This window comes from Salvelinus alpinus, chromosome 9, assembly GCF_045679555.1.
Source record: "Salvelinus alpinus chromosome 9, SLU_Salpinus.1, whole genome shotgun sequence".
Classification (NCBI taxonomy): Eukaryota; Metazoa; Chordata; class Actinopteri; order Salmoniformes; family Salmonidae; genus Salvelinus; species Salvelinus alpinus.
This window is the reverse complement of record NC_092094.1, coordinates 53109705-53136823: the sequence shown is the minus strand read 5'-3', so window position 1 is coordinate 53136823 and position 27119 is coordinate 53109705. Positions and strand designations below refer to the sequence as shown.

The 27119-nt window shown below is 41.5% G+C and overlaps 2 protein-coding genes across 2 annotated transcripts in view; both read left to right on the top strand.

The window, feature by feature from the left end:
• Nucleotides 1–137: 137 nt before the first annotated feature.
• On the top strand, nucleotides 138–14747 carry scamp2 (secretory carrier membrane protein 2). Its single transcript, XM_071326681.1, has 9 exons — nucleotides 138–321; nucleotides 6980–7057; nucleotides 7253–7339; nucleotides 7714–7828; nucleotides 8211–8339; nucleotides 9057–9216; nucleotides 9687–9788; nucleotides 10913–11030; nucleotides 11669–14747. Exons 1-9 carry the CDS (start codon nucleotides 265–267, stop codon nucleotides 11816–11818), a joined length of 996 nt encoding a protein of 331 aa, XP_071182782.1. The 5' UTR covers nucleotides 138–264; the 3' UTR covers nucleotides 11819–14747.
• Nucleotides 14748–18930: 4183 nt separating this feature from the next.
• The window catches only part of LOC139530353 (microtubule-associated protein futsch-like), a 74774-nt gene continuing 66585 nt past the window's right edge, over nucleotides 18931–27119 (top strand). The window contains exon 1 of the mRNA XM_071326678.1: nucleotides 18931–19211. Within this exon, the coding sequence (XP_071182779.1) occupies nucleotides 18965–19211 (247 nt within the window). The 5' untranslated portion in view covers nucleotides 18931–18964. The remainder of the gene's footprint in view (nucleotides 19212–27119) is intronic.

Here is a 27119-nt window from a genome sequence, read left to right as displayed (position 1 = left end):
AAAGAAAGACATGCACAAATGTTTTGTCTATTTGTTTTGTAAATAAATCGGAGACATGACGTCTCCCAAAACACCTATTTTGATCTAAAGGTGGAGTCTTACTTGAATAGCCAAATGACGTAGGTAGACGTCATCTCATACGTAACCAACGTCTGCGCACTAAACTCCATTTCAGGAAGTTACCAGTGCGATAAAAAGGAGCATATCAAACGATAGGACTGTGTATTGTTTATACTTTGAGGAGATCTATAAAACGCCATTAAAATGTCGGGATTTGATGATAACCCATTTGCAGATTCGTCCAATGTCAACCCTTTCCAAGTAAGACCCTTTCATTCCACACTAGAGTTGATACAAAGTTGCTGCTAACTTTTAACCATTATTTGCTCAAAAGTAACACAAAGAAACCTGTTGGGTGTATTCTGGGTTTAATTCGGGCGACGTGGCATGATTGACAAAGCTTCAGCTTCTAATTTGTCATTGTTTGCAAATGAGGGTGGGGTTTCGCCGTTCTCTCAGATACAGGAAGTTGCAAATGTGGATAAATGCAAATTTGATCAAGGAAATAGTTTACAAGCTGATAGACTGGTCTACTACTTCTTTTCAAAATAATATGGAATTCCACAAGTTAGCTAGCACGCCATGGCATAGGCTATACGTTCTTAGGGTAGGCTACTGTTAGTGAGCACATTGTCTGCATCATCTGTTTTTCATAAACCGAAACCTACAGAATTCAGTTTACCTTTAGGTGGGGACCAACCTGGACTCGGGGGTAGACATATAGTAAATGTAAATCCGATACACTCCAATTGGGCTGATTATGTTCCGTTTCATATGCTATGCATTAATTTGTGGATGTCAATAATCAATTTTGTATGATATGTTATGCATTTGCAAAGCGTATGATATGTTACAAATTCATATTTGTTGGGGCAACATTAGTTAGGTTGCTAACACCAGAGATATTAGAGAAAGGAGATCGGAACCCCATTGTGCAATCAATGGAGGATTGTATAAATATATAATACCCCAAGCAGCAGACTATCGACCAATTGCGTTCACGTTGTCATACCGCATCACGCGGTTGCTAAGATAATTGTCATGCAATCCCTTCTCAGAGTCAGGTTATGAGTTGAGAAACGTGCCTATTTTCCCTGACAGAACGTAATGTCACGATACCAAAGCTATACAATAATACAGATAGCAAGTTAATTATCTCACATCTCGGAAAATATTTGTGATGTTGATGAAATTCATACTAATGTTGGGTTGTTGAGCTAGTGTTCAATTGACTCCCATTCACTCCTTGAAGGACATTTCTCTTTGTCCCAAAATAGCCCAGAATGCACCGCACGGCCTATTGAAGTAGCATGGGCAATATACAAAATACGATGGAGTTTCCGATCTCTTCTGAAGCATCCTTGCTAGGTGGCTAATGTTAGCGGGGTTAAGGGTTAGCTAACATGCCTAGTAGCTAAAAGGTAGTAAGAAGTTGCTAAAGTTGACCGTGATGAGATTCATGATGACATAAAATATAATTCTACACGAAACAAAAATATAAATGCAACATGCTACAATTTCAAAGATTTTACAGACTTACAGTTCACAGGTAGACAGACAGATATACATAGTCTTACACTCACTATCAAGTAAATACACAGGGCATCAGAATACTGTTGCTTTCCTAATTAAAATGGTACACAAAAACACTACACACAGACATGCACGCGCACACACACAGAAGTGTACACATATACTGAACAGAAATATAAATGCAACATGCAACAATTTCAAAGATTTGACTGAGTTACAGTTCATATAAGGAAATCAGTCAATTTAAATAAATTCATTAGAACCTAATCTATGGATTTATGTTAATACAGATATGCATCTGTTGGTCACAGTTACCTTAAGAAAAAGGTAGGGGCGTAGATCAGCAAACTAGTCAGTATCTGGTGTGACCACCATTTTCCTCATGCAGCACGACTCATCTCCTTCACATAGAGTTGATCAGGCTGTTGACTGTGGCCTTTGGAATGTTGTCCCACCCCTCTTCAATGGCTGTGCGACGTTTCTTGATATTGGTGGGAACTGGAACATGCTATTGTACACATCGATCCAGAGCATCCCAAACACGCTCAATGGGTGACATTTCTGGTGACTTCACTTTACATGTGTTTTATATTTTTGTTCCGTGTAATTTGAGTGTCCTGGATGTACGTTTACTGTACTGTGTTACGTCTAGTTTGACACAGGCTGTGTGGACTGACTTCATAGCTTCCATGATGTCTAGGTTGTAGGTCTACAGTTCAGCTGCACCTTTTACAAAGGGCCTATCTCTCTATAGACTTTAACAAAATGAATTGAACAAGCTTATGGCCACACTGGCCATCAAGGAAGTGTGAGAGAGATAAGCTGAACAAACTCAATTGCACAGCAGCGAGATAGCATATAGGCTGGGCATGAATATCAATTATTTTTGATCAAGAGCAGTAGGCTGAACTTGTCAGAATGAATGCTACAGATCTTGCAACGCTGCAAAACTCTAATGTTTCCTGTGACTACTATGTAGAGTAGCGCAAACTTCTTCTAACAATACCTCTGCATATAGAATGCTGCATACTTTAGTGTACAATACCAATTTTCAGTACGTTTTCCATCAGTTAAAGGACTGGCCTAGTGTGTAATGTTGACAGAAGGCAAAATCTAGGCTTAACGAATCATATCCACTGTTTCAATCAGAACTTACAGAAACCAAATACCAAGTAGGCTATATAGCACGCTCTGTGTTTGCTACTCGTAGAGTGAAAAACAGTATTACTGTAACCACGTCACATTTTGATTCAGACCTACAATTACTTCAATGGTAGCTAATAGTTGCAAAGCAATCGCTCTTCCTGTATTTTCACTGTCTCTAGTTCGCAATGGTACTGACTGTTTGCTTGCAGGGTGTGTATGCGCCTGAACAAATAGCTCAGCCTACAGTTCACAGCTGCTGTTCACATGTCTGATATTGCAATTCTGGGCGTTATTACTCAATTATGAATTTGGATATGAAGTCTGACTCGCCGTTGGATTAGATATGAGTTTGCCTTAGCTGTGGGTTTGTGAAACTGGAAAACCTTGGTAATCATTGGTGACCACACACACACTGCCAGGGTAGCCTATATAGGAATGTCTGGTGTGACGTTGTCAAAGTCTACTTTCTAGTAGGCTGCTAGGCTAGTTCACTGGTTTCTATATAGACAACACCACTCCCTAGTTGTTATTACTGTATTGTTGAGAGAGCGTCCCGTCTTGTATTTCTTGTTGGTTAGGCCTACACCTTATTATCATTATTCCGCTTATGTATGTTTCTACCGTCATCATTTGTTTCCCAAACTACCTCAAACATACAGTGTATTCTGAAAGAATTCAGACCCCTTGGCTTTTACCACATTTTGTTACGTTACAGCCTTATTCTAAAATTGATACATTTTCTCATCAATATACACACAATACCCCATAATGACAAAGCAAAAACAGGTTTTTAGAAATTGTTTAAAAAAAAATATATATATATATAAGCACATTTACATAAGTATTCAGACCCTTTACTCAGTACTTTGTTGAAGCACCTTTGGCAGCGATTACAATCTTCTTGGGTATGATGCTGGAAGCTTGCCACAACTGTATTTGGGGAGTTTCTCCCATTCTTCTCTGCAGATCCTCTCAAGCTCTGTCAGGTTGGATGAGGAGCATCGCTGCACAGCTATTTTCAGTTCTCGCCAGAGATGTTCCATCGGGTTCAAGTCCGGACTCTGGCTGGGCCACTGAAGGACATTCAGAGACTTGTCCCGGAGCCACTCCTGCGTTGTCTTGGCTGTGTGCTTAGGGTTGTTGTCCTGTTGGATGGTGAACCTTCGCCCCAGTCTGAGAACCTACTCCAGAGTGCTCAGGACTTCATCAAGAATCTCTCTGTACTTTGCTCTGTTCATCTTTCCCTCGATCCTGACTAGTCTCCCAGTTCCTGCCACTGAAAAATATCCCCACAGCATGATGCTGCCACCACCATGCTTCACTGTAGGCATGGTGCCAGGTTTCCTCCAGACGTGACACTTGGCATTCAGGCCAATGAGTTCAATCTTGGTTTCATCAGAACAGAGAATCCAAGCGGGCTGTCATGTGCCTTTTACTGAAGAGTGGCTTCTGTCTGACCACTCTACCATAAAGGTCTGATTGGTGGAGTGCTGCATAGATGGTTGTCCCATCTCCACAGAGGAACTCCGGAGCTCTGTCAGAGTGATCTTCTGGTTCTTGGCCACCTCCTTGACCAAGGCCCTTCTCCATGATTGCTCAGTTTGGCCGGGCGGCCAGCTCTATTAAGAGTCTTGGTGATTCCAGACTTCTTCCATTTAAGAATAGTGGAGGCCACTGTTCTTGGGGACCTTCAATGCTACAGAGATGTTTTGGTACCCTTCCCCAGATCTGTGCCTCGGCACAATCCTGTCTCGGAGCTCTACGGACAATTCCTTCAACCTCATGGCTTGGTTTTTGCTCTGACATGCACTGTCAACTGTGGGACCTTATATAGACGGGTGTGTGCCTTTCCAAATCATGTCCAATCAATGGAATTTACCACAGGTGGACTCCAATCAAGTTGTATAAACATCTTAAGGATGATTAATGGAAACGGGATGCACCTGAGCTCAATCTTGAGTCTCGTAGCAAAGGGTCTGAATAGTTAAGGTCTTTCTGTTTTTTTTATTTTTAACACATTTCTAAAAACCTGTTTTTGGTTTGTCATTATGGGATATTGTGTGTAGATTGAGGGATAAAAAAATAATAAAAAATATCCAGTTTAGAATAAGGCTGTAACGTAACAAAATGTGGAAAAATGGAAGGGGTCTGCATACTCTCCGAATGCACTGTATCCATATTTTTGTGGTCGCCAATGATTACCAAGGTTTGCCATCTATTTAACTGATTGAATTGTTAAATGGCAGGGATGTCTCTTCCTCCTGCTTGGGAAAGCTGCCAGGTGTGTCAGAGTGGCGGATGGCTACTACGCAAGTCAGAGTATAAGGCCTATGTCACATGACTTCATGTGTGACACATTATCATGTGCTGAGAGCAGACCGACTCCCACCTGTTCATATCAACCCCCATGTCTCTTCTGGATTTTGTTTGTTTGTATTGCTCTGCTCTCGGGCCAGGGGTCATTCAGCCTTTACTTGAAGTTTACTAAACGGTCCTGTAAAGAATTAGCCTTGCTTAGGCTAACATCAATCCTTTTTCTGATGCCCACTGAAATATCAAGTCAAACTGGACTCCGGGATGAATGTGGTTGCCCCTGATTTACATTTTTGATATACTGTTTTTTGACTTCAGGAAATGAAACTTCTTGAGCTATTTGACCTCTGGAAATATCACAAGAATTCATAAGCAATCTCTTTTATGTGAGCTCTGAAATGAAAGGCTATGTGCGTCACGTGAACATTGCCAATGTTGCGTCACATTCTTTCCTGTGATGGATCAATAGGCCTATTAGATGAGACAATTTATGTGGTAATAATAAGAATGAGTGTTGCATATTGGCATTTCCATCTAAAAGGACCCATGGGCAACAACATGTGAAGTCAAATAGGAGCATGTCAAATAAAAGCTAGTAGTCTTTCTTTTTGAGAAATGAAGGCATATATAAATGTTTTAACCATTTGCTTATTCCTAATTTTCAGGATTGAAAAAGGCTTTGATTTCTGGTCAAACAGATGGATAAAGGGTCATCTACCAGAAAAAGTCTTAACATTTATTAGAAACGGATCAAAACAGAATAATGTTGAAGTAAAGACCCATGCCAATTAATATCAACACCTATATTTGGTTTTGGAGAAATGATTTGCCTTCTGTAAGTTCAAGAAACATTGCTTTGTGCCTTGTAACTCTGTTACCAAAAACCCACATAGCTTTAAGATATTTACTAATTTCTCTCCCTCATGAGTAGGGAGGATAACAGAAGTAACAGATAAAGGTAGACCTACCAATTAGTTTGTGTTTTTACTGATTATCAAGTTTGTTTAATTATTAAGTGATTTTAAAATCGGTAACTGAATTATCGAAAAATCTGTATTGGAATTACTGCAACTGAGTTGGCTACAATGGGAAATCATAGTAGTCACGAACCACAGTTGGGTAACTTGCTACTGTCCTCCCTTCCACTGGCATATTGTTATGTTCAGCTCATAACTGTTTTTTCTTTCTTGAACAAAGGAGAGACCAAATTGGACCAATCATAGATGTCTAGGTTTCTCAAATTTGCACAGTAAAGAAAAGTAGAGTGCAGTACTGTACTTAAAATATCTACTGTACTATAGTGTGCTGTAATGTCCAAACTTGTGAAACAGACGTCTGTGATTGGTTCAGATTTGGTCTGGTCCAGACCAACCAAATGTGGTCTTGTTTGGGGGCGGAGCTCATTACAATAATAGCCAGCGTGTAGAATATTACCAAAATATGCAAAATAAGGATATTGCATATTTCTATCTTTGTGTACCTATTCAGGATACATCACCATGAAGAGAATGATATTAATATCCAGAATCATGCATTTCTATATAGTACAGATCAGGGACCCATGATGTAAATCTGATTCACCTACTGTAGTTCAATAAAATAAACATTTTTTTTTCATGTCATAGCTGACATCCCATTCTTTCTGCAGAATTCTTTGAATCTTAATTCGGAGTAGATATTTAACAGAATTCTTTGGAAAACGTGGTCGCATTAAATATGCATCTGTGCAATTCTTACAATAAATGTGTTTTTGTGAAATTCTGTGTAAATTGTTCAAAGTAGTCCTTGTGCATAGAGTTGTATCATTTGTTAAACTTTGAAATCAATAGTTTTTGTTTGGCATACATTTTAACGTGTAAAATCGGAGTCAAAGCATAACTGTGGAATTGCCCATAATATTGAAGAGCAATTTGTTGTTTTGTTTCAGGATCCCTCAGTTACACAAGTGACCAACTCTGGTGTAGACCACATTGAGCAATTTAACCCTTTCCCAGACCATCAGACGGTAAGATTACCTGCTTTTTACCCTAGCATGAACACACACATACACTCTGTAATATAACAAACCAAACCACTCACTGATCAAAACTACAGTAACTGATGTGGACTAGATTGATGCCCATTGATCACAGATTGCTATATTGTTTGTTGGTGTTTGTCCCACTTTTTTTCAGTCTGCCGTGTGTCTTTCCTGTTTCAGGCTGGCCTATCAGGGCCCACCATTCCGGCTTCCACGACCCTTTCCCAGCCTGCCGTGCTCCAGCCGTCCACAGAGCCCGGCCCAAAGGTCAGTGATGGCGCTTGACACTAGTTCACTATGAGACCAAAAGCCATCGATGTCTTCGCATGAGACTGAAAATATAGACTTTTTCACATTTAACTGTCTCACTTGTCCATACTGATTTAAGCTATATGGATTTTTTTTTGCTTCTGGGGGTGCCAAAAGGGGTCCCTTAAATGGACAGATTTATAGTCCAGAAATTACATCAGTGGACAGAAAGGGGACACATCTACCATGAGCAAAAGCATATATTGTTTGCCTAAAACTGTTTGTGTGATTTCATGAGATAAGTCATTGATTACGTTACAATTATATCATACATGTATGTGAACCATACAGCCAAAATGTGACCTGTCCTCTCTCCCCTCCTGTCTCTGCAGGCCACGGCGGCTGCAGCCCAGGCCAGCCTGCTGAGGCAGCAGGAGGAGCTGGAGAGGAAGGCTGCAGAGCTGGATCGCAGAGAGCAGGCACTTCAGAGCAGAGGAGCCTCCACAGGTCACTCCCCTTCACTCTATTCTCTCCCTAAACATGCCACGGCTTGTACACACCGCTCACGCTCTGAAGATATCCTACCTTCTCAACAAGTTTTGGGTCAATTTCAATTCAAACAATTCCTGGAATTTCAGTTTGAATTTCAATGTACTTCCTGAATAAATGGAATTGACCCCAACCCTGCCTCTGACATTCCTTACCTCTACAGCAGGGACGGGGTCAATGCCCACTTCATTTCAGGCAAGCCAGGAAGTAAATTCAAATTCATTAATGGAAAAATCTTCTTGGGAAAGATGAGGATCAATCAGGATACATTTAAAACATTTGCAATGGAGCTGTTGGAAAAAGTGATTGAATGTTAATCAATGAATTTCTATTGTAATAGGCAAAGAAAACAACTGGCCACCTCTGCCCAAGATCTTTCCCATCAAGCCTTGCTTCTACCAGGACTTCTCAGAGGAGATTCCCGTGGAGTACCAGAGGGTCTGCAAGATGATTTACTATCTGTGGATGTGTAAGTACACTGTCTGTGTGTGTGTGTGTGTGTGTGTGTGTGTGTGTGTGCGCGCATGCATGCAGTACTACCGCAGAGACTGGTTTGTTACTTTGTTAAATACTGCAAAGATGCTGACTCATGGAATATTGTAATGTGACGCACTGCCCACCCTTATTTAATACCCCATGGAGTTTATGTCCGCGCGGAAGTCTATTGAGCAGAATAACAAAATCCCCATTAAAAAGCTGTCAGTTTAAGCTAGAGATATACCCTTTATTGCATGGGCTGCGTCTCAATCCACCACATCCTCCCATGTCGGCCTTCATGCATCTTCGGTGGAAGGTGGCAGAGCCACAGCGGTGTTTGTCAGACCAGGATACGTTTTCACGGGTCTCGTCTGAAGTCGGTACCGCCGATTTGCCAACTTCTGTCTGTAGCGTCCGAACGGTTTGGGCTACAAACTAATATGACTCCGCCATCAAAAGCTGAGACTGTCACAAACACGTAGATGTTGTACATGTTTTGCTCTACAACGCCCACAAGACTCGTCTGAAGGTAACCCGGTACCGGGCCATAAAATTCAAAATCAGATAGCTAAATGATCCATGGTATGACCCTCTTAAAACAATTCCATAAGTTTTGCAACGGAATACAAAAATGAGACCAGGTTGCCTCACCATGTTTCAGTCAGTTTTCTGCCATTTGGTGCCTAATGAACACAACCTCTCCCTCCAGTCCACTGTGTGACTCTGTTCCTCAACCTGCTGGCATGTTTGGCCTACTTCACCGCGGATTCCGCGTACGGCGTGGACTTTGGCCTGTCCATCCTCTGGTTCATCCTGTTCGCCCCCTGCTCCTTCCTCTGCTGGTACAGACCCGTCTACAAGGCCTTCAAGTGAGTACCAGGATTGACTGACCTACTGTTGAGTTGCAATTATGTAATAGCTTAAAGGGACAGTTTTCCTGTTTTGATCTCAATTAATTTATTACCATATTTGCGTAAAGCACATTTTGGCATCCAATTTATTTGCATTGCACTGGTGGACAACATTTTAACATTGCACAGTGTTGAACGAAGGTTAAAATACTTGCAATAGAAATGGTTTCCTGTTTTCTTTTCCAGTAGTACAATGATCATGACATTTTTGATGTTGATGGCATCCTGTCCATTAGCCAAATACCTGTAAGGGACGGACCAGACACGGAGGCACAGAGTAGTGTGTAAAATGAAGGGTTTTACTTCCCAAAGAACTGCCTGATTCTGTTATTGAATTGACATCCAATGTGAGTTCGCTCAACCCTGTGTGTTCGCTCAACCCTGTGTGTTCGCTCAACCCTGTGTGCTCGCTCTCACTTCTTTTGCAGGACGGACAGCTCCTTCAGTTTCTTCTTGTTCTTCTTTGTGTTCTTCTGCCAAGTGGTGTTGTTCGTCATCCAGTCTGTCGGCATCCCCAAGTGGGGAAACAGGTAGGTCTGAGGGACAGGTCTGAATGGGACGCTATAGATGTATAAATTTTTTTTTGCATGTCTTCAATCTGTATATGTGGGGGTGGAGGGGGATTGCAGGGCACGTGTTTTTATGCGTGTGTGTGTGTGTGTACGAAGGTGTACATGCCGGACTTTGAGATTTCTCTCCATCTCTCTTTTTCTCGCCCATCTCCTCTCTCACTCTTCTTGTCATGTCTTTGACAGATTCCCTCCTACTAGCGTCTCTCGTTCCTCCTAAAGACTCCTCTGTAAGTGAGAGGCGTTGGCTCCTTCTGCTCTTCCTGCAGTAACTCTCCTCTCCTGGCCCTCTTCCAATACTACAACCCCCCCCCCCCCTACATCGTCAGTGTTGGCAGATCTGAGCGAATTAGATACAGTAGGTGTAAGCGAGTAATATGGTGAACGGTCCCCTATGTCCTGTGGTGAGGCTAGGTGGAAACATCACCATTTTGCTTACACCTATCCATCCTATTTGTTTAGGTTAGCCAAGTGGATGTTTCTGAAAAAATGCAATTCGAAAAGGGGGGAGAATGCAAATTGCATTTGCTTGATTCCTAGTGTCCTCTTTCCTCACCTCCTTCTCAGAACCCGTTGTATGAGAAGGTTGGGAATCAAGGAAATGCAATTGAGATTCTCTCAAGGCCTCGGGTCTTTTTTACTTCCCATCCATCTGTTTAGTTGTGCTTTCCTTTGTCTGATTTAAACATGAAGCTTCTTACTTTGTTTACAATTAGGCTCTTAGTCAGAATGGTGTATGTCGCTGAGGATGACCTCCAGGTGGTTCACTGTCAAAAGTGAATAGCTTAGTACAATCTGGCGGAACTCAACAGATGCATTGCTTTGAATAGTTGATAAGTTAATATAATTTATCTGAAAATATTTTTCATAAAATACACTCCAACCTTTTTAGACCCCCCCCCCCCATGTTTCGGCAATGAAATTGAGTATTTTGGGAAATTCTATAAATAGTGTGAATATAAACCACAGAATAGTTCAATGGTGAATAACATACATTTTATAACATAATTTCATTGGCCAATACATTCACATATTAGACTAAATGAAACGAATTACCCTATGTTGATCCCTCTCTTTGATTCCAGTGGTTGGATCGCCTCGTTCACCATCATCAGCACCAACAAGGCAGTGGGAGCCATCATGATCGTGGTGGCTTGCTTCTTCACCGTCTGCGCTGTGCTGTCAATCATCCTACTGAAGATGGTATGTGGCGTTACAGTACCTACCTGTATGTTATAACTGTACATATCCAGACTTGGGGACAAAACCGTTTTTTTTTATTTTTTACTTGTGACTGAGCACCATTTTTTTCAGTATGACCACATGACTGTGGTGCTTTACTATAAACTTGTATAGACATGATGACTACAAATCCCATTGTTCACTTCTGTTCAAGCTACGGTATTCAGTTTTTACTAGAACACATGACTGGTACTCTACATGACTACAATTAACTACCGTACTCGCTCAGTTTGTGTTCAACATTCGACAATAAAGACTGACTGCTACATCCCACTACAAATTAAGGCTGGGATATTTTGGCAAAAATGATGAAAAAAAACCTGCTGTATGTAAAACAATTGTGTGCTACAGCTTGGAAAATAAATACATGTGACTCTGGATGACAACATAATGACGTTTGTTTCCAACATTAGGGCTGTTTTCCTGAAGAAGTTAAATCTTCTTTGTATTTTGTTCCCTTGCCCACGATACTAACGAGTATCGCGATACTGGTATCATCCCAGCCCTACTACAAATACCATAGTTCATTGCACTTCCACCTCTACACCTATCAGTATAGAATCTATAAACCCTAATGCCTGGGTCTCCTCCTTTCCCAGGTGCACAGCCAGTACCGGCGTACCGGGGCCAGCTTCCAGAAGGCCCAGCAGGAGTTCTCCCAGGGTGTGCTCACCAACAAGTCCTTCCAGACGGCCGCCACCTCCGCAGCCTCCTCCGCCGCCTCCGGAGCTTTTCAGGGGAACAACTAGACCCAGGCCGGGCTAACTTAACCCCCAGATACGCCCTTCCCCTCTTCCATCCATCCAACGCCCACCACCACACCACCTTTCTGGGATGTGGATGGATCCCCCACACCCTGCTGTCATCAATCCCTTATAGGTCACACCATGGAGCCTCAGTTGAAGAAACCACCATTGACCAGCAGTCTGTCTGCTGGGGCTTCCGTAAGGCCTGATCTGGGATCTGTTTATTTTAATTTTATATATGAGCTGTGGTCACCTGACAGCAAAAAAAAAAAAAGGGGCACTTGAGTAGGAACTTGTCCCCGCTGTGCTTTTTCAGAATGGAAAGTCGAATGATTGCGAATCTTGCGATGTTTTTCAGTATGTGTGTCCCCTTTTTTTTTTTTTTTTTTGCAATGCCCTTTGTTCGTGTATGTGTCAATGTTCTCTTTTAGCTATGCTCTCCAGCGTGTGTGTGTAAAGTGTCCCCTGGTCGTGTCATAAAGAAGATGACGTGTTTTGTTTGCTTCATGCTTGTTGTCAATTCAGTCTTTGTATATTCCTCTCGCATGTCTGACTGTTGTAAAGTAACCACATGTTGGGACTCCAACGAGGGTGGCTTTTCAGCATCCTTCGATTTCAATGTGCTAATGAAGAGAATGAGTGTTTGCTTCCAGTAGGGTGATACCTGAATGAAAAGCATCATGTATGAAGTTTAGTTTAGCGGGCACTCAGTCTAGAAGAACTATGATAATCATAATCAAAAAGGTATCAGTTAGGTTATTAGTTGCCAGGGCTACTGTAATTATTAAATGCACATTTGCCATTATACTTGCGCATCACAATCTAATGTCCTTTTCAGATTTACAACATTTCGTTAGCCTTTTCAGACAGTTCTCGTTAAAACGAGGTACTTTGGTTTTCAATCTTTTCACATGGTAGAAAGTGCCTTCTGTATTTGTTGTCTGCGTATTGGCTTTGGCAATGAGAGACTGGTGTTGTGTAAGAATGGGTTGACTATAGGTTGGTTTGTCAGTATAGACTGTCCCATACAACTTAAAGGGACAGTTCACCCCGAAACCAAAGTTTGTCGTTTTCATACCCTCAAAGTGGTCTATTTCACAATGTATGTGATCCCACTACACATGCATTCAAAGAAATGTGTCGGCCTCAATCTCAAACCAATGGGGATCTTAGTGCAGATAGCACGGAATAGACTCTGTTTACAATTTAAAGGCCCACTCTGTGATAGTCACATCTTTTACGGTATGGTGGCATCTGGCAAATTTGGATTTTGGCGTGGACTCCACCTTTAACCAAAGCCGTGACCTGTGCCTTGACCAAAGCCTGTGTGAGGTGTCACCTATTGCGTTTGCCTCTGTTGCCATTGGTTCCTACGGTAACCAAGCCTTAACCTTTTTTTTTTATGGGGAAAATGACATGATTGAAGGAAGAATTGAAAGAAAATTGAGACAAATACCTTTTCGTAGTATTGTGTCGACCTGTATCGTATTTTCTTTTCACTTTGTTCTTTCCAGTACAGTTCAGTCAACTATGGAGGATGAGAGACCAGTACAGCTCAGCTTAGCTCAGTAGTGTGAAAAAGGTATCAGTTAGATTGGCATTCCTAATCCTACCTACAAATGATTGCTCTGTTGTATTCTATGGATTTGCCACTAAGACTAAACGTGAACAATGCGAAATAGATTTTTTGCTACACTTTGATACTTTTTTTTATACTTCAGGGGGAAGTGGTTGTCAGTCAAAGCTGGATAAAGTAGTGCTGAGTGGTTAAAAAAAATAAAAGTAAAGTATTTCTTAACCAGGTTTCCATCCAACTTTTTGTATGCGTGTAAAGTAGATGTTTAGATTTTTTTTTAAATATCGACAGAACAAAAAACTCTAGGCAAGGTGGGCTCTTTTTGTGTCAATTAAATGAATTACGCGAGCAATAGAGGTGAATAATAACCATATCGAGAGAAAAAAACAACTTGGAGTCATGTTGTGAGGTCCTCCCACTACTGCTCGTTGAGAAAACATGCAGTTTATCAGGCTACACATTAAATAAATTATGATGAACTTCACCGGGTGGTGAAAGTGCAAGGTGATGGGCTTGATGCTCCTTTCCAATAAATATCGAGGGTCTTATTTTGGTGATGCTTGGCTGCCGTTTGACAAATTAACATAATCTTGCTCTTTTTGTCCATTAGTAATCTCATCGTGTAGTAGGCTATACCTGCACTGTACCTGCGAGCTGTTGGCTAGGGCGCACGTGCCAAAACCATAGTGGGCACATTCTCTATGTAACGCAACATTTGTTGTGACAAAAAAATCAGAGTTGAAAATGTGATGGAAACCCATTTTAACTTTTTTTTTTTTTTTTAAGGGGGGGGATTTAACCACAAAAGTTATTTTTATGTCCACTATGTCATCACACACAGCATTTTATTCACAAATCAATTTGATGGAAACGTAACTCCTGTGGGGAAAATGTGTGTATTGTTTTTGTGCGGATTTTGGAATATTCGGATAGAAACCTAGCTACTGTAACAGAATTGATTTTTCTCTAAGTTTCCTAGAGGAAGACCAGCACCTAAATTATTTGTGAATGGATTGATGTAAACTATCTATTTTGTCATTTTCATTTGTCACCTTCACAAGAGTATGTATTCATTGTCGGTTTAAATGTAACAATTGTCTGAGATCAACTAAGCAAATCAATAACTCTTATGAAGAATGTAATATTCAAGCTAATGGTTTACTAATGGGTAAATATTTAATTTTCTGAATCATTGTTACTTGATATTGAAATATATATTTTGTTTTCTTAATATCTGTGTGAATATGACCATTTGCCTGCAATGTATTGGGAGTGGAGAATTATATATTGCCTTTTGTATTTCAATGTTTATAGTTAACTTAGTGTCTATCTAATAAAAATGGTTGCTTTAATTGATACAATTCGTATGTGTTTAAATTGAGATCGTAAGTTTACTCAGGATCTTTTCATTAGTGATGTCTCAAAGGGCTACTTTGGATTCTTAGGCCCTGTTAAAACTTTAAAATCCATAATTTCCTTGAAGTGATCCCTGATCTTACATGATTTGATAGATAAGAGCAAGGCTTCTGTAGCGTTACTTTTACCAATCTAGTGATATCAGAACTGACACGCTCTACACTTTCTCTATACCGAAGTGCTCTACACTTTTAGGAAACTAGGAAGGAAGCATGCAAATCGAAAGTATTTGAATGGGGACAATGTTGAAACGCAGCGTGGCCTTCATTGATTTCTGCCACCTTCTCAATGATCATAGCCGCAGGAAGTGCGGGAGGGAAAGTATTTTCTTCACAAATGTAGTACATTGGTTGTTCCCTGTAGCTAAGCCCTTGACCCACTAGGGTGGCAGGTAGCCTAGCGGTTAGGAGCGTTGGACCAGTAACCGAAACGTTGCTGGTTCAAATCCCGAGCCGACTAGGTGAAAAATATGTCTGTGCCCTTGAGCAAGACACTTAACTTAAGTGTCACTGTCAGTAATGGCTAATCCTTGGCTCTGACCCCACTCAGGGGTAGTGGGATATGCAAAAAAAACTTGTACATGAGAGAAATAGGACAAATGTAAGCACCCACCTAATTATTATTACTCCACTGTCTGGGGCTGCAGTGACTTTGCAGTAAAGACTGAACAGCAGGTGAGGCTCATCCTTCTCTCTCCAGGGGAGTCTGGCTGCAGCCCAGAATAACAACCCAGCCTCCTCCTGTTCTCCTCCTGTTCTCCACCATCACCAAATGAGGCCAGACAGTGTCCCAGCTAACCCGTCAACCACCTGACCTTGCACACTGATCATTCAGAGCACAGGCGGCCAGACACAAAGACCCAGGGAAATTCTCCTGACGCGTTACAGGTACATTACACGGCAGGGGAGCTATTTATAAGTCAAACAAAGCAATTAAGGTCAGAGGAGGCGAGGAACAGTCTCTGAGTCTGAACATCTTTGGCAAGTCAATGAAGGGAGGGAGGCAAGAAGGAGGCCGGCGGCTGTGTAACTGTATAGCTGCAGACAAAACGTACTGTTGTGGTTTTCTGTCCAGGAAGTTTGCGGTGTTACCAATCAATAGTTGTAGTCAAAGCATAGTGTTGTGGTAGTTGTAGTCAAAGCCTGGACCCAGATCTGTTTGTGCTGTCTTACCAACTCCTAAGGTCATCGATGACAAGCAGAGGACACTCCACATCTTCAGGAGTTATATACTAACTTATTCTTGACATTATTGGAATGGCATCACCTACCTCAGTTGGTATAGGATGGCGCTTGCAACGCAATGGATAGTGAGGTTGATTCCTGGGACTACCCGTACGTAAAATGTATGCACACATGACTGTAAGTCGCTTTGGATAAAAGCATCTGCTAAATGGCATATTATTATATTAGAAGTTTAGGTGAAAGCTCAACAAAATAACTTGGGATTTGACCTATCTTAACTTGAAGCACTGCAGAGACATGAATGACTGAGTATACTTTTTTTTTGAACGAGGAGAGACATGTTTTCCAGTAGGGGGCAGTATGGTGGCGTTTCTGTAATATGCTGGAATGAAGTGCTGACTCACTGTACGGTGCTGTATCATACACATGTACCTGCATCTATACATTTACTGCTTGGTGTATGTACTCAAATGACCGATCTATGAATGGTGAATGCCTGATTCAATCTCGCTCTGATTCAGTCTCTCTCTCTCTCATGTCTCTCTCAGTAGCTAGGTTTCCATCCAATTTGGCGAATATTCTAAAATCTGTATAAAAACAATATGCGCATTTTCCCGCCAGAGATGTTTCCATCAAATGTACTTGTTGCAGAATTGTGTTGTTGTTGCATGATGACGCAGTACATATCCAAATAACGTTTATGGTTAAATGTACCGAATAAAAAAATCTAAGTTAAATATGTTTCCATGCATTTTCAACTCTACTGGTGGTTTTGTCACAAACAAATGTGGCATTATATAGCGAATGTGCCCACTCTGGTCTTGGCAATTGCGCCTTAGCCAACAGCTCACAGACAGTACGAGTATAGCCTACATTAAGAGATTGTTATGTACAAAAGAGAAAGATTATTTATGTTTGTCAAACGGCAGCCAAGCAAAGGCAGCCAAGCATCGATCATGTCACCAGAATAAGACCCTCGATATTTATTGGAAAGGAGCATCAAGCTCATCACCTTTCACTTCCACCACCCTGTGAAGTTCATCATCATTAATTTAATCTGTGCCTAATAAACTGCATGCTTTCCCGAGTCATAGTGGGAGGACCACAGAGGTTCATCGCATGACTCCCAAGTGTACTTCGATGGTTATTATATCAATATTTGCGCTGAAAAACGTTTCCTCTGCCATTTTTCGCATTATTGATTTTACCTACACAATATCCCAGCTTGTCTAGCATATTTATTTTGGTCTAAATTTGGAAAGTTATCCGACAAATTTGACATGTTTTATCCAACATGCACTTTGCTGGAATAAAAAGGTTGGATTGAAACCTGTTAAATGAAGCATTACAGATTGCGCTATAGCAATTTAAAGGTCATTCCGATTGAGTTGATATGCAGTGTTTACCGTGAATGCTGTCCCCATTAACGCGGGAACATTGCTTTTAAATCTCAATCACGCTGTAATGCTGAACTTCCTTCCTTCTCTGTCTGCCTGTCTGTGTCTTTGTCTCTGTCTGTCTCTCTCTGTTACACACACACGTGCGTACACACGCACACACACAGGAAATTACACACAGGAAATTGCACACAGTTAATTACCCCCCCCCCCCCCAAAATCACCTGAAATATAATAGCCCATTGGAATATTGGAACTCTAGTCTTTTAACCCAATTGCATCAACCTTCATAAAAGGGTCATGTTATCATCGTGATGGTTTCCCTCTGGTATATATTTAGATGTGTGAACAGCAGGGACAAGGGTTGTGTCCCAAATGGCACTCTATTCCTTACATAGTGCACTACTTTTGAGCAGAGCTTTATGGGCCCTGGTCATAAGTAGTAGACTATTAAGGGAATAGGGTGCTATTTTGGACAGAAACAAAGCTTAACAAGGAGAAAAGCTGAATTAGGCAGAGAATAAAGAGACTATTTCAAGACTGGCCTTTACATTGACTTCACTGCACGGCCTGAACGGGAAATAGCAACTGATGACTTAATTTTCCACTGATCATTTTAGGCCTAGCTCATCCACTGTGCAAGATTGCCTGGGTTAGTACATTGAACAAATCAGAAATTGGAAATGGGTTGCAAAGTCATCGAGAGCCTGAAAAAAGAACTTCCTTACATATTTGCATTTTTATTTACCACATTTTATCCATCTTAATAAAAACGGGGCAAATCAATAGACTTTTAATCTGACACATTGCATTAGTGTTGTTGAGTCATATCACGATGACTAAGGCTTTTTATATTTTAATATCCCTCAATTTATTTTAACTTTGATGTTGACAACATACCAAAAAAAAAGGCTTAGAGTCTTTCTCAGCATTTTTACCAATGTTCATATTTAATCCTACCTTGTCTGACAGATCCAGAAAAAAATACAATGGGCGGATCTCTGAGGCAGCATTGCAGCAAGCTATCTGCGTTTAATGCCAGTCTGAGCCTGGCATGAGCTGGCATCGCCAAAATGTCTGAGAAATTTGCAAATTTCAGCAGGGGAGTCAGCAGTTTGCTGTGGCTTTGGAATTACACTGGTACTATACAGGCACTTTAATCTGCCATCTTGGGCAGAGACTAACACAAACACACTTAAACAAACTGCTAAAATGCTATTTGATGTGTGTGTTTGTGTGTGTGCGCACGTCCGTGTGTGTTTGTGTGTGTGTGTGTGCATGTGTTTTGTTCTCAGAGTGGACTATATAGGTTACTGAAAATAAACTTTGAGATGCTGCAGATGTCAGCCCATTGGTACCTTTGAGAATTAAACGTAATCATACTTTGGGTTGGGGTTCTAAAATCAAGGTACTCCCCTTGAACATGCACAATGACTCAATATGTGACATCACCCTGCTGCATGGGCATTTAGACCAATCAAATGGAAGTAAACAGCTCCAAAAGTGAACGTTATGATACCCCCGCGAGCCCTCCCCTACCTTTGCCCATGCACACACCGTGCTCCTGGAAGTTGTCATGGAGATAGACCCGTCCCAGGCTCTCGGGATTGTTGCCATGGAGATCCCTGCTCGAGGTGAGCTCTCGGCAGTGCAGGAGGACGAGAGCAGCACGCAGCTAGGGTTCGAGAAGCGAATTCAGGACCTTGGAGAGCAGCGGCGCCAAGGACCCCCTTTCAGCCAAGGGAACTACTACATGCTTATAGTGATAGGAGAGATAGCGACAGACCACCAGCTGCAACGCGCTAGAGACCACGTTGAGCGGGGTGAGTAGCCCCGAGTCACCGAGTCTCACTTTTTACACAATAATTCTGTAATTCCAGCATGCATAACGTCCTTTAATATATATATATATAATAGCATAGAAAATATTGAAACGTATAAGATACATTTGAAAGATATTAAAAATGCGTGGACGGTTTCCTTTTAAGGAAATGACGCATCGGGAATATTGAATCAGCAGTTCAACGAAATGCCCATACGCCACTTTTTACTGGAACCTTTTGTGCAATAAAGACTTCTGGTTTGCTTGAAGTGCACCTGTTTTGTCTTGAACGTTTCACAATCGTTTAATAAATTACGAGGGATTATCTCATTCTTTGGTTAAAATTTAAATTCGTTTTTCAAAATAGGGACACAAACACATGTCATAATAATTGCTTCCCGGATAAATCATGCTTGTTTTGAATAGCTTACAATATAAGATGTAGCCTTCAGGTTTTTTCTATAGCCCATTTGTTTAAAAAACTAAATGTGAACGTGATCCTAATAACACATGTAGTCTGCCTTTAGAGGGCCCACTACGCGAAGGGAAAAAAAGTTGCGCACTTTTTTTTCCTCAAAAAAAGTTGAGGATCAGCAATGGTGTGATACACAAACAACAGCAACGCATTGACCACGAGGTGGGAAAATGCTCAGAATAACTGGTTTGCCTTGTTAGAAAAGCACCCTGCCGAGCTGCTGGTGTGTTGTCCTCATGAATAATGAGTCATCCACAGCACTGAAACATTCAGAAGGATGTTCGGTTAAATACACTAGTGTTGTTGTCTGGCACGTTCTCTCTGTATCAAGGAAGCCCAGGGACCATGCCAAGTGTTGAACCTATGGGAAAATCTTCAGTGTGAGCTAAATACTAAAGGGTTGCCATTTGGATAATAGAAAGTTGGGTACAAATGGAGAGTGTCATCCAATGTTTAACACAGTGTGTTATGTCCCAAATGGCACCCTATACACTTGCCTTCATATTGCACTACTTTTGACCAGGGCCCACGGGGCTCTCGTCAAAAGTAGTGCACTGTATAGGGAATAGGGTGCCATTTGACACAGACTCGTGGTGTGAAAGATGCTAGGTGCTTTCACAGGAGTTTGCTGGTCAGCAGCAATTTGAGCGTGGCTGCCAGCTCTCCTCCGCCAGAGACGGCTAATGATGAATCACCCTATTAAGTGCCTGGCTAGCACCATGGCAACCGCCTCATTGCCGTCATTACCAAGGACCATGCACATCATGACACTTTTTCTCAGGATATGAGAGATCGCCGTCATCCTCATATTGTTTTTCATACAGAGTGGTTTTGGAAAAGCAACAGAAATCGTCATGTCATTGTTGAATGCAGAATGAGTCAGGCAACCCTCCCTGCTAGTTCCATTGGGATTTTATCCTGTAAAAGACTTGACCTCTCCGTTCTCTTGTAGTCTGAAAGTGACGTCAATACTTGGTAGGCTGCCCTTGATGGAGATGAGTGGCCATTTTATGTTGCCTTGGATCAGACTACTGGTCTCCAGTTGGGTTTAGTCCTCTGATCAAGGTCTGAATGATGACCCTACTGGCAAACCTCTGCAGACAATACCCTTTGATCACAATATACTTTAGTCCCAGGCTTAGATTCAATCAGATCAATCATTAACCGGCGATAGCAGACACCAGCATGGCAGATGTTTTGGCGTTGTCGGAGTTGGAACTGCGTTGAAGCCGTCAAATCAGTGAGCAGCTGCTCTTGTGATCATTGTCATGAAGCCACACCTGTCCCACTCGCGTTAGAAGTTCAGAATGAGAAACTGTAGGCAATATAGAAAATCGGTCAACGAAATAATGAGGATTTCTATCATAATCAAGGTGTAGATTACATCTCACATTCCAGTGTTCGAACTTGTAAACAAGGCTGCATGGGATTTCTCTTAATGCGACTCCATGCAGCCAATGACAATGTCCGCTTTAGGTATAATGCCAGGAGCCGCTTGGTGCTTGATCAGACACCACCAAAACAACCGCCATGCGGATGTTGGCTAAAGTGGATCTGATTGAATCGAGACCCTAGTGTTGCATGTTGTGTAAGCCACCCCAAGTTAACCACTGTCTGTACTCTTTATTAGCAAAGACATTTAGCTAGCAAGCTCCCGGTGGCCATGAGCGGCGAACCATTTGCAGAGCTCACCGGCCAACTGCCTATTGCTCATGGGCTTTACAGCAGGCCGACAACAACAAGCGAAAATGACTAACAATGTCATGTCAACTGTTGGTTAGCCATAGTTGGTGGGTATATGCTGACATTAGATGTAAGAGCCCATTGAAATGTGAACGCTACCATTGTAGTCCAATTGTATCACTGTCCCATCAAGGGTAAGTGTGGTAGACTATGGGAGACAGCAGCTTGGAGGATGGTTGGGTATGACTTCATTTACCAACATTATACACAGTTGTTCTTGGGATCTGCGTGAAAACCTTCCCCTGTAGTTTAGGGACCGGGATAGTTTAGGGACCGGGGATAGTTTAGGGACCGGGGATAGTTTAGGGACCGGGGATAGTTTAGGGACCGGGGATAGTTTAGGGATAGTTGAGACAGTTACCGCTATGAGGGCATTTAGTTTTGCTTCCTTCTGTTTAATAAAATATAGTTCATGGGTCATTCTTGAATTGCGGTGTCATTTGGACATGGCATTTGGGATAAATTCAATGGTTTTTCCAGAATTGTTTTCATTTAAATGCATTTGGGTACTGTTGTGTAAGTTGTGTATTGGGGTATTGGGATTCAGTGACAATGTTTGCTGCTGCATTAGAGAAAGCAAAAACAAGTACCACATGTCAGAAGGTTTGCAACGTACCTCAACTTGCACCTCTTCATCCGTGGGATTGGCCCGGAAGAGTCATGGCAACGCATACACGTCAACTTTGAAGGTCCATTTCTAGACCAAATGTTTCTCGTGGTTGTGGATGCTCATAGCAAGTGGCCGGTGGGTGTCAGAGAGAAGACCATCGAGAAGTGTTTAGTCGAATCGGATCGCCACTCCAACTCGTTAGCGACAACGGACCGCAGCTAGTGTCCCAAGAAATGGCCACGTTCCTACAGGTGAATGGCGTCCAGCACATCAGGTTCGCACCGTGTCATACATCAACCAACGGGCTGGCGGAGAGGTTTGTACAGACCATGAAACATGCCTTAAAAGTGTCTCAGGGTCAAGGGACACTGAACCAATGCGTGAACAGATCACTCCTCATGCAACCCCCGAGCTTTGCCTGCTTAGGTACTCATGAAGAGAGAGCTACGCACAAGATTCGATCTACTCAAACATCCGAACGCAGAGAACACAGGGCGATATGTCAACAGGAGAGTCAAGTCAAATGTCATGAGCTTTCAGGACTGAGCTTTCAATCTGGGAGAAACTGTCTTAGCTAGGAACTACCTCAAAATGACCAAAGTGGGTTCCTGCAACAGTCATTACTCAGACTGTTCCTGTGTCCTACACTGTCCAGACTCCAGATGAGGTCATCTGGAAAGGCACACAGATCAGTTACTGTTGAGTAAAGAAACACTGACAAAACCACCAGTCGTGAGTAGTCCAGAACTGTTACTGAGTGACACCCGGACACCAGCAGTCATCACCTAGGGGCTCAGAGTCACGTTCACAGGACACTGACTCAGCCGGCACCCACACAACAACACGACGAGACTGTGACACAGGCTACTCACGTGCCTACGCCTGTGTCAACACGACAGTCTAAAGACGTCGTTGTTGAGAGTCAGGTTGACCGTCGTTACCCTACGATAGATGGGTGGGCGTCTAGATACTTGGACTTGTAGGAGGGGAGGCGTTGTTGTGTATTGGGTTTGTGCCACAGAGCATCATGGGGGTTGTATGGTGTTCAGACTTCGCATGTTCAAATAAATGGTTGAACTGATTCCCGTCTCCCATCTCGTCATTATTTAATTGTTATAAAGACGTGGTTATGAAACCCACGAGACATCTTCCCGTTCTCAATCGACTAACAGCGTAATGACTTTAAATCGTATTTTTACCATTATGATAACATTGTGCCAGGAGCAGTAACACCAATTAGACATTTAAGATTATTGAGGCTTTTCTTAAAGGGAGGCCACAGTTGCTCAATCCTAAAATGATTAACCCTTTAAAAAAGGGTTACATTTTGTACACAATGTTATTTCCCTTCATTTAAATTGAGTAACACCAAGCGAGACTTTGGATTTAGACACAAATGTATGACATACTAAAATCGTGTGATTAGCTAATCATTTTCTTTAGTATAAATAAACTCCTTCCCTGATAACAGTTTGCCATTGGGGAATGCTCAAGGTCCTTTGAAATGGATGATTTTTAAGGCAGTAACACCAATGACATAAACCTGAGGGACAAACAGTATATTAGTTAAAATAAATTGCTATTTGAAGAGCCATCTTTGTTTTTATTAATCTGTGTATTAAATACTTTTGTTCACTCTCTAACATTCCAAATAATAGCTAGATACAGTATCTCTAAATCCCCAAAACATGTCACTACAACATGTCACTACAACTCTACACATCACTACTGGGAGAAGCCAATTTGCTTACCCTAACTACTTTAAGCAAGGCATAAACATAAAGTTTTGCAGTATAAAGGACTTGCATTATGTTTTATTATTGATAAATAGTCAGATATAAACAAAAACTATTTGTCATATTAAAAGTTTTATTCAAAGGCAAGTGCCACGAATGCCACAGCAACTACGACCCTCAGGGAACATTTTAAATACGTTCTGTAGGAGCATACGAAATAGGCTACAGGCGTATTCCACACACAAAAAAAGAAGTGTCAGAAGAAGACATATAGCCTAGCGGTCATGGCTCACAGTGGCTTAGCCAAAACTGTAGGCAGGCAGGCAGCAGCATGGAAAATTACCCTTGACAGTGTAACTGAGAAAATGAGCTCTCCTCCTGCTTTCTCTCCCCCTGCTCCGCTTCTCAGACACAGTGCGAACACGGAGTAGCTACTTTGCATTCTCTATCCTTCATTCTCAGCGGATTTCTAAACCACCTTTGGCATCACACTGTGTGCCCTACACACAGATTTACAGGGTGCGGAACTAGTCCTCCATTATTCATTTGGTAACACTTGGGGAATCAGTATTAATGGTGCTTATTGGCTCCGTGGGGTTTTATGATTCGTTTGAGCCAATCAGAGCAGAGTTTTTTGAGCTGCAGTGTCGTTCAGTTGGTGATGGGTAGTTAGTCAGAGAGCTCTTCTGAACTATTGAACACACTGTTTTCTTACAACTATTGAGTGATCACACAAACTCCTCCTTCTATGACCCATTGGGCACACCACGTCATTTTAACGTGGAGAATTGGGTGATATTTGGTAGATACGTTGATCAATGAGATTCCAACCTATTATCACCCACTCAAAAAGAAAGCCAAAAGTTTGTTGAATTCCCAATGTGTTGTCACTATGCTTTCGAACATTTAAAAGAACTACGAAATTCCAAATTACATTTTTTGGTTCAGTTGTCACTTAAATGTGTAATCACTGTGCTTTCAACCATTCAAAGGCACACCAAAGTTCAAATGGGAATACAGTGTCAGATATTGTGTTTATTTATGAAACAACTTAATGTGTTATCACTGTGCTTAATCTAGTAGCGCAACCAAATGACCCGGATTGCAGTTAGTTGAGATGACATTAAAGTACATGGTGCAAGTGATCAATGGCGTTTGCGATTCTGTGCAGATTCTTTTAGCAATTGTCTTGATTTCCACCGACCTGTGACCCTGAACATGCACGCTTTCTATAATTACTTAATACATTTATTGTTACTGTAACCTCAAAATGTGGATGTGTTACTCATTTTAAGGTGGAATGAATACTGTTACATTCATTTGTAAGCTAGCCTTAACATTAGGCTATTTACTGTCTTATAAAAGTCACATTGAATTGTGTTTGGTTGTCAACGCAACCGAATATCAACATTTGAAGTAGATGTATCTTGTACTTGGATAGTTCCACCTGTGCCACTAATTAGTCTGGTTTTAATTCCAGTTTGTGTTCAAATTAATCATTGACATGTTGAATTCACGTCGCCATCTCAACCAAATATCAAAGTTAAAGAATAAGACTAAATCAAATCGAGCTTTAAATGCACTTTAAATACAGGCTGATTTGATTTAATCCTATTTTTTAACTTATATTTTTGGTTGAGTTGGAGACATGGATCCACCATATTTATTATTAACACGTAGATTCAATTTGAAATGAACCAAATCTTAACCAGTGGTGGAAAAAGTACACAATTGTCATACTCGAGTAAAAGTAAAGGTACCTTAATAGAAAATGACTCAAGTAAAAGTGAAAGTCACCCAGTAAAATACTACATCAGTAAAAGTCTAAAAGTATTTTCTTTTATATATACTTAAGTATCAAAAGTAGATGTAATTGGTAAAAGATACTTAAGTATAAAAAACAAAAGTATAATTATAAATCATCATCAAAATCCTTGTGTTAAGCAAACCAGACTGGCACCATGTTCTTGTTTTATTATTGATGAAAGCCAGGGGCACACTCCAACACTCAGACATCATTTACAAACAAAGCATGTGTGTTTAGTGAGTCCACCAGATCAGAGGCAGTAGGGATGACCAGGGATAAGAGCATGAATTTCACAATTTTCTTGTCCTGCTAAGCATTCAAATGTAGGGAAAATGTATGGAGTAAAAAGTACATACTTTTTTTTAGGAATGTAGTGAAGTAGAGACCAATAAAATATGCTCTGCAACACTAGAATAGTCCTGGTAAGCAAAATGACGTTGAAAACATGTCTAAAATATGTATTTTTTGGACGTTGAAGTTAGGTTCTGAATGGTCTGGAAAGGACCAAAAAAAGACGACCAAAAAACGTTGGCTAGTGCTTACTGGGGTATAGCCTACTATATCTGCCTGCAATGGAATTTTATGAATGCCCATCCGTGTGGTAAGCCCACCATTTGTAAAACAGGCCGTTGCATTGGCTTCATTAGTCCTGATTCCTGTGACTAATTAATTTGGCTAATTAAGCTCTGAATATCAGTTACCCAACTTTATTAGGAGTTATCGTGAGCCTATTTGAAATGTGTTTACACAGTGGGAAATGCAGAAGTACTTTCCTTTTCACTATGATCAGCTGGTCAAAAATTGACAGATACAAACTTGAAATCACTGATCATGACAATTGGGTGAAACTCCTGGACAACAGTTGCGATTGATTGTCCGTTCCATATTGTAGATTTTACTTTGACCTGTCCTGTTTTTAGAATATGTTGTTTGTTAACATGACAGCGCATTTTGTATTCGACTGTGCGCTGTTTAGATTAAGCTATTTGATCTGAGAAACCTGCTATAAGAAGTCTCCTGTAGGCTACAGAAAAGGCCACATAGTCTTTCTTTTATTTAGATTTTTTTACACCTTTTTCTCCCCAATTTCGTGGTATCCAATTGGTAGTTACAGTCTTGTCTCATCGCTGCAACTCCCGTATGGACTCGGGAGAGGCAAAGGTCAAGAGCTGTGCATCCTTCGAAAACACAACCCAACCAAGCCGCACTGCTTCTTGACACAATGCCGGCTTAACCCGGAAGCCAGCCACACCAATGTGTTGGAGGAAACACGCCTGGTGACCGTGTAAGCGGGACAAGGACATCCCTGCCGGCCAGACCCTCCCCTAACCTGGACGACGCTGGGCCAATTGTGCGCCGCCCCATGGGTCTCCTGGTCGCGGCTGGCTGCGACAGAGTCTGGACTGGAACCCAGAATCTCTAGTGGCACAGCTAGCACTGCGATGCAGTGCCTTAGACCACTGCACCACTCGGGAGGCACCCTGCTTATCACAGGGCGGCATCTTTCTACCATATCCTATATCTGCTACATGATTGAT

Excerpts from the sequence above, each read along its gene's own strand:
- scamp2 (XM_071326681.1), top strand. The coding sequence starts at position 265 with ATGTCGGGATTTGATGATAACCCATTTGCAGATTCGTCCAATGTCAAC. Across the intron at positions 322-6,979 it reads CCAATGTCAACCCTTTCCAA|GATCCCTCAGTTACACAAGT; the intron begins GTAAGACCCTTT and ends GTTTTGTTTCAG. Across the intron at positions 8,340-9,056 it reads GATTTACTATCTGTGGATGT|TCCACTGTGTGACTCTGTTC; the intron begins GTAAGTACACTG and ends CTCTCCCTCCAG.